At 33.1% G+C, this 15,882-nt stretch overlaps 1 protein-coding gene across 1 annotated transcript; it reads left to right on the forward strand.

Annotated features, from left to right (window-relative positions):
- The first annotated feature begins 9,634 nt into the window (after window positions 1-9,634).
- LOC118049394 (uncharacterized) lies at window positions 9,635-15,048 on the forward strand. The gene is made up of 6 exons (XM_035059388.2): window positions 9,635-10,202; window positions 11,397-11,937; window positions 12,033-12,182; window positions 12,317-12,466; window positions 13,259-13,812; window positions 14,144-15,048. The coding sequence occupies exons 1-6, from the start codon at window positions 9,870-9,872 to the stop codon at window positions 14,792-14,794; spliced, it is 2,379 nt and encodes a 792-aa protein (XP_034915279.1). The 5' UTR covers window positions 9,635-9,869; the 3' UTR covers window positions 14,795-15,048.
- Window positions 15,049-15,882: the final 834 nt, after the last annotated feature.

Genomic DNA, 15,882 nt, shown 5'->3' on the forward strand with positions numbered 1-15,882 from the left:
AATGTAATTTTCATTTATTTGTTTTGAATTTATATTGTATAAATGTGATGTAAAGAAAAGAAAAGAAAAGAAAAATAAATAATAAAAAGAAAGTTGTGTGTGTGTTTGCATTTTTGTTTATGTCATTGAATTATAAAAAAATAAAAAAAAGGACAAAAAGAATTAATTGTTAATTTAAATATGGTTAAATATCTCAAGGACAAATAAAATCAAGTTGCATTTTCCACGAAAATGTAAGAACAAGTTTCTACATATATTCGGGGATTTAATAACTGATTTATTCAAGCCTTAGAATTTAATTAATATTTTAAATTTTCAAATTACATCAGAACACAAAGCAGCTTACCTCAGGTAGGGTGCGTTAGGGGTGCTAATACCTTCCCTAACCATAACTAGTCCCTTACCCTCGATCTCTGACAAGACCAGTACATCAGGTTTCCTAGTAGCCCTCAATGAATTACTAGGTGGCGACTCCAACGAACGAATTCAAAGCAAACGCAACAACGATAAAAATCGCCAGCCGATGCCGCGCGTGGATTTTTTTTGACGTGCAACAGAATGACGACTCCACTGGGGACATGTATTGTTTTCAACTTTATCGGACTAAGTTTTGTGTTTTGATGTGTTTGAGTGTTTTTGTGCTTTGTTTTATTTTATTTATGTTTTATTCATGTATTGTATAAAATTCTCTCATGCATCACATGTTTTAATTTTTGAAAGCACACACAAGCTTTAGGTTAGGTGGGGGACTAACAGCTTACCTTACGACTTGAGTCAAGATTTAAGTTTGTGTAAACCCCAACTCTTTGTTGAGTGCTTAGATTGGTAAATATTGGTACACATGCCAACCCATTACCTACTGGGCCCCTATATTGCCTTTACGAGGGCAATTACTGGGACAACAAGAGACTCTTTTTAGAGACCAAGTAGCAAACCTACCCTTGGTCTCACGTAAAATGAATAGAGCCTGTCTTTAGGATGTATGTGCTATTGTTTTGCATCCGAGCAAACCCTTCTTGAAGCATCTTGAACGCAAGACTTGTGGGTGACACAATGGTCGTCACTCAGAAAATTTTCATTGTAGAGTTTGGGCAAAAATCACGATTCTTGTTCCATCATACAAGAGTTACGACCATATTGTCACCCCTCGAAGGGTGAGTTCATCATATAGATTACATACATGTACCGGGTTGAAAGGTAGGTCCCCCACACAAGCTGTGCTGCGCGTGATTGAAGAAAGATGATGGAAGTGAAGAAAGGTGTCAGATAGAGGCTCATTATCAGATTAAGGTTGAGAGCATCAAAGGTAAAGTAGCTGTACTCAGATTTGCTCGAACAAGTATTGAGCATCAAATGGAAAGAGAGTGTTTGCACAGTCTTCTATGGGAACACTGCTTGTTCACGTCCAATTGAAGCTGTATCTCTCCTTTTCAGTCATGAACAACAACAACAATGCCTTCAGTCATCAACTAATGACAACTCTGATTCCTGTCCAGTTGCACTGTTAAGTGTTCATCGCCTCCACATCATCTAATGGAACCAAACGACTACTAGCCTCCTGTTCATGGTGCATTAGTCTGCTTTGAAGTTACCCCAATTATGAGCTCAATTCCAGTTTAGCAGTACAAGATGTTGGTCTGAAAAACCATGATCAGACACTGAACTTCTACGTGGTAGAGCTCTCTCTGTAGAGATTTATTTATGGATCTGCCAATGGAAAATGCAAAAGGGGATGTATTAATTTCATATGCTTTGAATTTTTTTTTTCCCACCAGTGGCACCAGCAAAACATTGTAGTAGGCAGAGAGTCAGACCTGGTCTGAAAATATTAGTAGTCGTCAAACTTCAATGTGGCAGAGCTCTCTCTACAAAAATCCATTTATGGCTCTGCAAATTGGGAATGAAAGAGGGGATTTATAAGTTGCATATGCTACAAATATTTCTCTCATCAGTTTCAGCACGAAGACATCTTAGTAGGTTGAAGAGCCAAACTTGGTCTGAAAAATATGAACAGACATCAAACTTCAACGTAGCAGAGTTCTCTCGGCAGGAATCTGTTTGTGGATCCGCAAGTGGGAAATCCTTGAAGAATCTGCAGTGCCTTTCATATGATCTCTCAGCAATGCAAGAAACGTTTGTGCTTCTCTTTCTGGCTCCTGCAATAACACACTGAGTTGACTCATATTTCAACAAGTTACAGCTACTATATGATATAGCTACGTAAAGAGAGAAAAAGGAAATGAACTCGAAAGAGTGTTTAATGACATACAAGTGAAGGTGATAGGGTTAATCGTGCATGGTCGATCGAGCCAGAAATTTTTTCTATCCTGGATTAGAAGGTAAATTCACACAAATTGTTTTTTCAAAATTGATCAATGACTCGTATATATAAATTTATCAAATTAATTATCACACCTGTCTATCAAAACTACTGATTAAATATATTTTTTTTAGAAAATAAAAATAAGAACAAGTACTTGTATTTTATTCTTGGGAGAAACAATCTCATTTACACTTAATATTAGCGTTACTAAACACTTAATTGGTCAACAAATATTATAAGATACATGACTAATTATGTTAAAAAAAAAGATATTATCACTTTTTTAAGTGTCATATTTGAGATATATTATATTGGTGATTGTCTTAAATTATTTAAGAATTTTTTTTTATTTTTTTTTATGATTTTCCTATAACATTACTGAGCATCAGTAAATATTTACCTATAAATATTTTAAATTTCAGCATTGATAAATATTACATGATCCAAATAATATAGTATTTCTGATACTGATGTCAATAAATAAACTCATAAAATTTAAATTAAAAAAACTATATTTTTTAATTTTTTAAGGCTGAATTTAACTCAACCTGTATAGGTTGGCCTAGACCCAATGCTCAGTCTGGTCATGAAGCCACTGACTTGGCTGGACAGCAAACACGCGTTTACTGATTCAAATGTGAATGCACAAAACAGTAAATTATATGCGGGCTGAATAGTAAGCAGTGAATTAAATTTGCAAATGAACAATACCCATGTAATTACAATTAAAGGAGAGGGAAATGAAGAACTTACCTGTGCATGGAGGCGAAGTCGAAGACGGTGGTTTGCTTTGAACCCTTTGTTCCTCCTCCCTCCTTTGTTTCTTCTCGTTTTTCATTTTTTTGGGTTGCCTGTTCTCTTTCTGTGTTTGTCTTTTAAATAAATAGAAAGAAAATAAGTTGTTGATAGTTATATTATTAATGAAAAGATTATGAGCAAGTTGAAAATAGTATGACACCATATTAACTGTATTTAAACTTGTCACTTTGCATTGTCATGTATGCTAATTTATAGATTTTCTGTGAGTCCAGTGAGCTCAAAAAATATTTATTTTTTTGGAGTCCATTTGGATTGCCATGTAAGCGTGTGTTTAAGAAAAATAAAAATAGGACACTAGTCTGGTTGGGCTGGTCTAGTCATAAAATTAACAGATTTCTATTCAGCCAAGCCTAAACTGACAGATTTCTGTCCCAATAATGGACATAATTCTATAAGTTTAGGCCTGACCTAAAAACAGAGATTTCTATTTTTCACTTTTATTGTACCGAAAGGGGCATATTTTATATTCATAAAAAATTCCTCATGCTTGGGCCAAGCCTAGGTTTCAGGCACTGGAAGTCGATGCTTGGGCCAATGGCGTGTAGTAGTGCCCAGCTCTCAAGCCAAGTCTAAGCGTCAACACTGGAAACCGAAAACAAAGGGATTTTTAACCACCTCCCCAGCGTTTTGGAAGCCCAAAGCACCTCCCCAGCGTTTTGGAAGCCCAAAGCCTCCCCAGGAAACCCAAACAAAGGGATTTTTAACCCGTCTTCACCCGGAATGTCCAATCATGTCCCAAGAAAACACCTCAATACTTGGTGTGTTCAAATATTTTCTACACCTACTCAGCTACTCTCTACATCTACATGCAAGCATGGCACATACCAGACAGCTCTAAGATCTAACTTGTTGTTGCTGAGCCGTTGTAACTGTACCTTTCCCTATCTTTGATACTCTGTTTCCAGAAAACCTTCTCTGTTTCTTGGAAAATAAAATTCAAGAAATGGCCACCATCTATCCATCGAATCAATTTCCAGAATTACGTGCATATGTTAAGTGGGGTTTCAATTATTTGGATGTTGCAGTCTTGCACTCGGGAGTTTCTTCTCCACAGGAATCTGATAGACACCGGTCAAAGTAATTGTTCATCTTTTCTTGCATTGTTCATCATTTGGATGAAGTTCAAAAAATGGTTAGACTGCAGCTGGTGACCGGGATATTCCAACGAAAAGCAATTATTTTGCTTTCGCATGGCATTTTATGGGGCATTTGGACATCAAGAAATAAACTAATTTTTTGAAAACAAAAAACCGATTGGAATGCAGTGTTTACAGTACCAATCCTTATCTTTTTTGTTTTCCATTTATCTCTATGTAAAGACTATGTTTTATTCGTAAAATTTCTATTATTATAAATTAATGGGTCAAAAGGTAGAAATCTTTATCATCTAATGGAGCTAGCTTTATTGCTCTCTAATTATAACATGGATCCTCATTCTATCAAACTAGACCAAAATAGTGTTGCAATTTTCGGACTGAAACTTTAATGATTTTGACTTCATGTTTCGCGGCAAGGGGGATTACCCTTTAGCCTAGTATCTGGTTAGTGATCACTTCCATTGCACTCTATACTCCAAGTAGAAGGAAATGAAGCCCCTTTAATGGCTTGTTGGAAATAGATTTCAAGGACAATCTGTCATGAACGTGAAACACATTTGTAAATTCTATGCGTCTATGTATGAACAGTTAAAGTAGGATTATTCCAAAGGGAAAAGGGAAAAAAGAGGAAGATTTTACTTTCTGCTTGTTTAGTTCAGAAGCAAAGAATGTGAATCTCGATTTCAAGCTGCAATATTAATATGGTTTTAAAAAATGCAATGCCTAATCTTAATATATTTATTTTTATAGTGATCAATCAAACAAGTTCTTAAGCTACAAAAAGCAGAGTAATTTTTAAATTACTATTAAGAAAATATCCCTATAAAAGAAAAGAAAAAGGTGCATTTTAAGAGATCAATACAAAGTATTATTTAATTATTTAAAAAGAAATAGAAAAGCAAGATGGGTGCTGATAGTATGGAACATTTAAAAGTTGATATAAATTATATATATATATATATATATATATATATATATATATAACAATTAAGTTCTTGAGTTAAGATAATGATAATGATTAACTATAGACAATAGGTTTTGTACCCAACCTTTTTTAATTAAAAATATTTTATCATAATGCAGGAATATTTATATTCATTTTGTGTTATTAAATGTCTTGAAAAATCTGGAACAAATAGTTTATTGGTGGGGACTTTCATGGTTCATAACTCATTTATTGGATGAATTGTTTCATTAGTGGAGAGGATTGATCAAAGGAAAGTTCAAGTGAAAGGTATGGCAAGGACTCTTTTATGGAATAATATAGATTATAATTTGGCATGCTAAAGCTAATTCTTATTTGAAGCAATCATCCCTGAATTTTTGTTGTTTATTTCACAGCACCTTGGATTCATTTCTTTAGACCTAGTTTTATATATAATTGTATGGATCTATTAAAAAATAGAGAGTGTGTAGCAGATTGGAGTAGTAATAAATACCTGTGATATGCTACCATGCCGGATTTCCATCCATTAGATGACCAACTCTATATAATTCTTCAATATTCGTAAAACAAATCAACATATTTTTATTATATTCTTATAAAAGAAATAAATAAAACTTTAGCTTTACTATATTCTCGTCATAGTTTCACTTTATAAACTGAACAAGCAAAGCACAGATACTAATTTACTTTCTTTTTTTTTACAAGGAACCATTCTTTGAATGATTGTATAAATAGGGTTCTCAAACGGTTTAATTAAGAAAATGTAGTTAATTAATGTTGTAACCCAATTTTTGATTCACTAAGATTTTCTTGAATGTTATTTTATTTCTATTATTATTCATAAAAATTCAAAAAAAAAAAAGAAAAAAAAATTTTCAAATTCAACATATATTTTTCTCGAGTCAATCACATCTTTCTATAAAAACCGATTTCATTGGGTCAATACAGGTCAAACCATGTCGACTAGGGTAAAAAATGAGTTTTCATGACGTTTCGGGTCAAAACCGTCATTTTCAGTCAAAACCGTCATTTTTCATAAAAACCGATTTCACCTGGTCAATACGGGTCAAACCATGTCGACCACGGTAAAAAATGAGTTTTCATGACGTTTCGGGTCAAAACTGTCATTTTTCATAAAAACCAATTTCACCGAGTCAATACGAGTCAAACCATAATGACCAGGGTAAAAAATGAGTTTTCATGATGTTTCGGGTCAAAACCGTAATTTTCAGTCAAAACTGTCATTTTTCATAAAAATCGATTTCACTGAGTCAATACTGGTCAAACCATGTCAATCAGGATAAAAAATGAGTTTTCATGAGGTTTCGGGTCAAAACTGTCATTTTCGGTCAAAACCCGGTTCACTGGTTTGATACCCATCAAATGTTTTTTTTTTTTGTATTTCAATACAATTTTCGGTAATTAAAATATTTTTTATAGTGGTTGAAATGAGCTTTTTTTAATACTGATTTAAGTTTTTTAGCTTTACCCATATAAATATTTATTATTATATATAATAAAACAAATTAATAATACATAAATTTATTATAATAGATAGATTAGTTACGGCGATGCATTTTTTTCTTTTGAATTAAATGTGTTGTCCCCTGCTTATTGGCTATAAATAGCCACGAGAGCAGAGGGAGAAAAGGAGAAAAGAAAAGAAAGAAGATTAGATTACTATTTGAATATTTTTTTTTAGTTTTTCTTTACGAAAGTAAGATATTGTTTTTTTTATTTTTTTTTTTGAAAAATACCAAAAATAACCTAGCCATTAGATCTAATAGTGTTAGTTGTGGACCTTTGATTTAATAGGATACAATAGAGCTTACCACACTAGATTAAAACCCAAATCCTTCTCAGCCTTTGAAATAATCTGCCTTTTAATCCCGTCATGCCACGTCATCCGATATACCGATCTTTATAGTTTCTTACCTAGAAATACAAAATGAATATATATCTTACTTCATCATGATAATTTTCCTTTTAATTAAAAAGAAATGGTGCATAATATGTTTTTAGCCAATTATTATTTTCACTCAAAAATTTAAATTATTACTATATGATTTATATTAACTTTTAAATATTCCGTACTATCAGCACCCATCTTACTTTTCTATTTCTTTTCAAATAATTAAATAATATATTGATCTTTTAAAATCCAACTTTTCTTCTGATGATCTCCTCCTTTATAGGGAAATTTGTTTAATAGCTGAATTAATCCGTTTTCAGAGGTATATATATTATTACTCTGCTTTTTATAGCTTAAAAACTTGATTGATTGATCACTATAAAAAAATAAATATATTAAGATTAGATTTATGTCAGATTTTTTTTAGTTCATTATATATGAAAAAAATGTATTGCATTTGTTAAACCATAATATCGCAGCTTGAAATCGAGATTCACATTCTTGCTTCTAAAATAGGCAAGCAAAAAAGAAGAAAGTAAATTATTACTGGTTTCCTCTTTTGCTTTTTGGAAGAGTCCTACTTTAATTGTTCTCGTACATAACTACAATTATTACACTACAACTTTAAAGTAGGATTATAGCAAAAAGGAAAAGGGAAAACAAAGAATAATTTACTTTCTTCTTTTTTGATTTGTTTATTTTAAAAGCACGAAGGTGAATCTCGATTTCAAGCTGCAATGTTATGGTTTAACAAATGGAATACATTTTTTTACACTGAACTAAGAAAACTTTTTAGGACATAAATCTAATCTAACTATATTTATTTCTGTAATGATCAATTAATCAAGTTCTTAATGTATAAAAAAAAACAAAGTAATAATATATTCTTCTGAAATTGGGTTAATTCAACTATTAATGTTGAACAAAACATCAAAGAAGGAGCTCATCGGCAAGAATTAACTGAAAAGGAAAAGTGTATTTTAAATGATGAATATATACCGAGTATTATTTAATTATTTAAAAAATAAACAAAAAGGTAAGATAGGTTAAGATAGAATGAAATGTTAGAAAGTTGATTTAAATTATTATTTTTTTGAAAAATCACCTCAAACTTTAAACAATTAAAATTTTTAAATTAAAATAATTATTTGATATAGTATAAATTGACCAAGTAGTAAGAAAACTGAATCTTATAAAATCATATTATTCTTAGAGCCTCTTACATGTTAGTGAACATATGTTATATTAAAAAATACAAAGATATAAACAAATATAAAAGATGTTGAATGGATTATATATTATAAAACTTACAAATTGTTTGAAATCTTTGAAATTGAATTAAATTTCAAGGGTGATTTTTTTTTTTTTTTGTATTTAGAATTTTTTTAGGGTCTCTTAGTAATTCCAAATACAAAATATTATTCTAAAAACACCACTCTTGATGCAATTCATGTTCCTTCTTGCTAACATGCATTTGCTAGCTATCCACCTCATCTAACATATTAATTCCATGATTTTCATCTGAATTCAACTTTAGGACATGTAGTTGCTCAAACAATAATAAATGGGATTCTTAGTTGTTTTCATTGTAAAAACAAAAAGGTTTCCTTGTCGACTTTTCTTTTAGGTTGAACATAATACAACATCTGAAACACATCTAGTGGATTACGCTTTGATACCATAATAGAAAACACAACACAATATATACATTTATACTAATATGTAAAAACAATGCTACAATGAGTTTATCTTAATATATGTTGTGACCGTACATTTGGACTAATGTAAATTAATGTGGACATAACTTAATACATGAGAAAACTAACTAAGGCAGCCGTCAAGCACTGGGCTGAATGGACCTGCCGTTTGTTAGCCTCTCCAACATGTCTCTTTTACAAGGACAAGGACTTGACATATAGTTGATGCTCCCCAATATGTCACTTTTACAAGGACAAGGACTTGACAAATAGTTGACGTTTATTCTATCAACTTTAATTTATTCTTATAAGAATAATAAATAAGAATTCACCTTATTATATGTTCTTATAATTAATAGTTCCATTCTATATACCAAACAAGCATAACACAGATACTAATTTACTGTTATTTTTAACAAGGAACAGTTCTTTATAGGGTTCTCAAACGGCTTAATTAAGAAAAACTGGAAGCTAGTTTGTTTCTTTGTAGTCATCTCTCTGGAAACAAGTTTTCTTGTTGACTGTAATTTTACCAAGAGCTGGCTATAGCAGCATTCCAATCATTTTGTTAAAATTATGAATACACCTAAAGAAGATTTTAAAGATCAATTCAAGAAAACACTACAAACTATAATTTAGTACTAAGTTAAGTTAGGAAAATTATAGAGAAATCAAACAAACACCAGGAATATTCTAGAAATGAAAGAATGCTTGTCCACAATTCAAAGAACTTCGGAATTTTATAAGATTTCAGCAAGTTCTATGGCAGGAAAAATTGTTTCATTTAGATTTGTTAAGAAGGCTATAAATAGCCATGCAACCATCACTAGTAAGGTAAACTAAAAACTATGCTAAGCTTAAAACCTTTGTCCTAAAACTCTCCTCCTTGTATTATATTTCCTATCAACAAAGATTTTGCTTTGTATATCCTTCAACCATTTCCAAATTACAACTTAAAATCTTAACTATCAAACTACTTTCATTTCAACCCCTAATCACTAAAATCTCCTAAACTACCATCATCCTCTAACAGTGGTCAGAGCCCAATTGATTGTAAGTGGGCATTAGAGTCTATATGGCCACCACAAATTCATTACAATCTATCTGTGTGCCACTTCCCATTTTTAATGGTAGCAACTATGATTTGTGGGGAAGAAAAATGGAAACACTCTTCAGGTCTCAAAATCTTTGGGACATTGTTAAGAATGGATTTGAGGAGCCAGAAAATATCTCTACTCTAGAAGAAGCACAACGGAAGGAGTTAGAGGTGAAAAAGCAGAAGGATGCTAGTGCCCTTTATTTGATTCAACAATCACTGGCCAATACAATTTTTCCTAGGATTACTAAAGCTTCAACAGCAAAGCGAGCATGGGATATGTTGCAAGAGGAGTTTCGCGGCCATTCTGAGGTATGCACCATTAGACTCCAAATACCACGAAGAGAGTTGGAAAATATTAAAATGAAAGATTTTGAGATTGTTAAAGATTATCATGGAAGAATTAAAGTAGTTGTAAATCAAATGAGATCTATAGGAGAAAATATTATTGATCAAAGGGTTGTTGAAAAATTTCCAATCAATCTTACAAGAAAATGACTATAGTTACTAGTATAGAACAATCAAAAGATTTAACAATCTTGTCAGTAGCTGAACTAATAGGTTCTTTAGAAGCACATAAGAAAAGACTCAGTACTACGAAGAAGACTCTATTAAGAGTGCTTTTCAGTCTAGGCTTAATGTAAGGTCTCATAAATCTAGATATAATACCGAAAATTAATGGATCTGCAACGATATTATGTAATAATAAGTCAGTCATTTCTATGATAAAAATTCTTGTATTCCATAACAGGACAAGCACATATCAATCAAATATCACTTTTTATAAAAAGCAGTTGGCTATAAAGAAATCGATTTTGAATATTGCAAGACTAAAAAACAATTAGTAGATATCTTTATAAAAGCCCTTTCATGAGTTAAGTTTGAGGCACTACAAGATCAAGTTAGAGTATCAGTGAAGTATATTAAGGAGGAGTATTAAATTATTAATGCACTTAAAAGAAGATTCCAGAGGTCAATTCTAGAAAATACTAAAAAGATTCCAGAGGTCAATTCTAAAAAATACTATAAACTACAAGTTTGTGCTAAGTTAAATTAGGAAAGTTCTAGAGAAATCAAACGAACACTAGAAATGTTAAGAATTCTCATCCACAATTCGAAGAACTCTAGAATTTTCTAGTGAACTGGTTAAGATTCTTGCAAGTTCTATTGGTGGAAAGTTTGTCTAAATTGTTCCATTTAGGTTGGTTATGAGGGCTATAAATAGCCATGCAACCATCACTTGTAAGGTAAGCCAAAAATTATGCTAAGCTTAAAAATTCTTCTGTAGTTGACAATAGAGAGTATTGTTAAGATTGTACATTAACAACAGTTACTTATGTAGAGAGCAAATATGGGTTATGTTACTTATGTTAAGATTGTAAGATTAACATTAACAATAGAGAGTATTGTTAAGATTGTACATTACTTATGTTACATTAACATTAACAATAGTTACTTATGTTAAGATTGTACATTAACAATAGTTACTTCCATGATCTTATGTAGAGAGCAAATATGGGTTCTACGGCAATTATGGTGGCACCTTATAAAGCAGCCATGAAGGGTAAATGGCAACACATGATTGACTACTATAAGGAAAATACCGAGTATTTGTTCTCTCCAGTTACGAGCTCTTTGGATACTGTACTTCATCTAGCTGTGCAAAGCAACGAAGTGCAACCACTTGAAGATCTACTTGAAATCGTGAAGGAAAGAGAATTACCTTCAACTGAGAAAGATTTTCTCAAGAAAAAAAACAAATTTGGAAATACGGCTCTTCACGAGGCAACCATCTATGGGAATTACGAGGCTGTAAGATTCTTGGTAGAATGTTGTCCAGACCTAATTGCCATTCCTAACAAGTACAGTGAAACCCCACTGTTTACAGCTGCTGGATTTGGTGAGGCAGAAATAGTGGAGCTTTTAATCCGTTCCAAACCAGAACAATGCGTGGATGATGATGATGATGGCCTCCTATTTCCAATTCACCGCCAGCGGAAAGATGGCCTGTCCATCCTTGGCGCTGCTATCATAGGGCAACACTTTGGTAACAATTTCTCTCTTTGTAGAATTCTCAAATTTAAAACGTGTGTGTGTCATAGATAATGGATAATTTTTGAATGTCTAATTTCATGAATGCAGACACAGCTTTACTTTTGCTAGAACTGGATGAATCGCTCCACAGCTTGAAGGACAAAAAAGGCATAACTGCTCTTCAACTTCTAGCCCACATGCCATCTGCTTTTGAGAGTGGATTTCCCATGGGCATATTTGAAAGACTCATATATTGTTGTATGCCTCCTCCAAACACACTATTAGACCTTACAATAGTGCCTACATATATATATACATGCATGCATATATATGTGTGTGTCTGTGTGTAGACATCTATATGTCTATGATTTGACCTCTAAATTATTTCGCAGGTCTTCCTGTTCGCCGCAAGGTAGAATTCCAAGTAGAAACTAGTGGCCAGGCACGGAAGGGTACTGTGGGAGATGTTGAGAGCGGTTTGGGTAGCAGCTTGGAGAGGAAACCAAGAGGCGGCCTACTCAACTATTTTAAGGTCCCTAAAGGTATAATTGGACACAATTGAGACCTGTTCTTTTGGTTTCAAGGCTAGCTAGGTGGTATTATTGAGCAACCTTTCTATAACGACATTAGATATATTTCTGGAGGGTACAATGAAACACATTTCATTCGTGTCCAAATTAAGGAATCATAACTGATTATTGAATTTGATGTCATTTATAGAATTTCTGTTGTAACTGATCATTGAATTTGACTTTCTGTTATACAATGAAACACCCTCTCTTTTTTTAATGTTTATGTTTCTAGTGACTTTCTGTTATAACTGATCATTGAATTTGATGCCATTTTATTGAATTGGATAATTGACTCTTATTATATGAGATTTGTGATTCTGGTCATTGAATTTGATATTTATTTTTAATATTACTCATACTATTTATTTATTCCACGTGGGATTGGTGGTTCTATATATCATTGTCATTTATAAAGAATATGGATTGATGAAATGATTTATTTACATGCATAATTCTTATGCTTTAAACAAATGGGATTCAATGTTACATGTTCATAAACTTAACAATGAGTATACTTAACTTTAAGACACAGAGAGGTTGAGCCTTTTCCTACAAAAACTTTCCGTGAATTTGATGATTTGATATATATATATACTGGAATGACTTTGATCCAGTTCTTTATTATTATTATTATTACTGTTATTATTACTATTTTACTTTAATTCATCCTTCTACTATCATTGTTAATGTTTCTTTCTATTTCATAAAAATGGCTAGCTCTCATCCATGTTTAATTTCATTCGCTTTCGCATGAACATGAAGTACGATGTTGGCCAGCAAGGCTACAAGTATTCTGGAACCAGAAAAGAAAGCATGTATTTGCTTTGAGACTCGCCGAAATCCTAATAGAGAAAGATGAGTCATGGAATATAGTCATAACAGGCCAAAATGAAGAGGAAGAAAAAGAGCAGGGAATGGGTGGGGAAAAAAATGAAAAGGGAGAAATAGTAAGAGAAATAGAAATAGAACCTCCTGTAACGAGCTCATCATTAACTAGCAATAAGCAGATCTCATTGTTTGTTGCAACGATAAATGGAATAGAAGAGATTGTGTGGGAGATAATAAATAAATATCCCCACGCCGTTGAGCAGCTCAATGAGAAGGGTCAGAGCATTTTGGATGTGGCCGTCATCCATCGCCAGAAAAAGATCTTCAATCTTGTGAAACAACTGAAAGTACCATGGGCTAGACTGCATCGAGTTATTGATAAGAAGAAGAACACATTGTTACACCATGTTGCAGATATGGAGCATTACAGAGGAGGAACCAAACCTGGGCCTGCACTTGAACTTCAGGAGGAGTTGCAATGGTTTGAGGTGAGCCCTTTTCATCCCTTTGTCTTTACCTCCGGATAAATTTATTCATGGACTTGTATTAGAGTACCAAACCTATAAAAACATTCGTTTCAATCAAATTACCCAATCCAGTTAAGGTCATAGAAAAACCGTTAAACTGAAAAAAATCGATTTTAATGCTAACGAAAGGTAGACATGTCAACTAATTAAGACAACAGGCTGATCTAGTTCTCCTTGTCACCCGAACCAATTACTTAAATATTATTAAAAATTATACGCAATTAAATAATACGTTGTTTTATTTACAAACTCCATTTATATAACAATCATATTTATCTCCCGATTACTCCAGCAAGTGCAAAAGGTAATTCCTCCTCATTATGTCACGCTTCGGAACAAAGAACGCAAGACTGCAGAGGAGCTCTTCAAAGAGAGTCACAAGGACCAACTGAAAAATGCACAAACATGGATAAAGGAAACGACTCAGTCTTGTTCAACTGTAGCTGCACTTGTTGCTACTGTTGTCTTTGCTGCTGCCTATACTGTGCCCGGAGGTTCTGATAAGAATGGCACGCCCAACTTCATCAACTCTCCCTATTTTCTGCTTTTCACTGTCTCGGATGTTCTTTCCTTAGCAAGCTCCTTGACTTCGCTTGTGGTATTTCTGTCTTTGTTGACCTCTCCATTTGAGCTACAAGAATTTCACATCTCTCTTCCTCGAAAACTTCTTGTTGGCTTCACCTTCCTCTTCTTTGCTGTGATAACGACAATGCTATCTTTTGGGGCCACAATCTTGATACTCATTCAGTCAGAGAAAAAATTGACAACATTACTCCTTTCCATGGCTGCATTCCTTCCAGTCTTAATATTTGCAATAATGCAATTCCGTCTGTACGTCTCATTTATGGGCTCTACATTCAACATTCTCAAGATAACCAGGAAAGCTCGAACACCGTTTCTTGACCCTTGGCCTACCACGGCAGAAAAAGCTCCGTCGAGTTGATTAATATGGGAGATTTAACTGGCATAGAGGTTATTCCATTTTCTTGATGGTTTGAACCTTTTCCATAGATCATTTATATATTGTGTTTTATTGCATGTATGGTTGTGATTCAGTTTCGTGATATTGAAGTGGTTGTGCTGTTTTCAATGACGGCCTTGAAGCCAGTACGTATTATATATAGTTTGTCACAGGTTGGTATTTGAATGGTATGATTACAGGCCTTCAAGCTTGCTTCAATCAGTTACATGATAATAAAACTGGATGTTTAATGTGTGTTTGAATTAGAATTATAATTTTCTCGTGTTTTGTGAACATTCACCAGCTCACAATCACCCACACAACATAAAATAAGAAAAATGAGACCAATAAGCAAAACCAGCCGCCAGCTGCCTTTTCTTCTTTCATGACCAGCAACAACCCGTAACAACCCAAACCAACAACCACTACTAAAAAACGGGGTCAGTAGCATCGGCAATCAACAACGAAATATTTCAGTTGCAAATTTAACAACGGATTAGCAACGAATTATATATATACTAATTTTTTAATATTAATAACGGATTTAGCAACAGAAAATCGGTTGTTAAAAAATAAATTAATATATTAAAAATCAGCAACGGATTATCCGTTGCTGATATAATGGCACGGTTTACGATTGCTATGCTGATAAAGAGAAGAAAAAAATTTGACTTTTATATATATAAAACAAAAACACCCGGTAGGAGACAATTTATTACTCCAGCTCAAAATCAAAAACTTTCATTCTCCACTTAAAAAACCCTAACCCAATCAATTTGTCCCTTTCTTCCTTTTGCAGAAACCCATCCCTCCTCTGTCACTTTCTCTTGAATTATTGTCCAGAACATGTAACTCCAAAACAACCCTTTTAAATTACCCCACTTTTGCTTTCTTTAACTTATCCTGTGGTGTGCTCTCAAGAACCATTTGCAAAGATCGGTGGTGTGCTCTCATTTGCCATCTTTAACTTTTCCTGTGGTGTGCTCTCAAGAACCCACTTGGCAAAGATTGGTGTTGTGCTTCCATTTGCAAAGAATCATGCTGCTCCCAAGAATCCACGTTTCCAGTTG

This window comes from Populus alba, chromosome 2 (assembly GCF_005239225.2).
Source record: "Populus alba chromosome 2, ASM523922v2, whole genome shotgun sequence".
NCBI classification, from domain to species: Eukaryota; Viridiplantae; Streptophyta; class Magnoliopsida; order Malpighiales; family Salicaceae; genus Populus; species Populus alba.

Excerpts from the sequence above, each read along its gene's own strand:
- LOC118049394 (XM_035059388.2), top strand. The coding sequence starts at position 9,870 with ATGGCCACCACAAATTCATTACAATCTATCTGTGTGCCACTTCCCATT. Across the intron at positions 11,938-12,032 it reads TATCATAGGGCAACACTTTG|ACACAGCTTTACTTTTGCTA; the intron begins GTAACAATTTCT and ends TCATGAATGCAG. Across the intron at positions 12,183-12,316 it reads TGAAAGACTCATATATTGTT|GTCTTCCTGTTCGCCGCAAG; the intron begins GTATGCCTCCTC and ends ATTATTTCGCAG.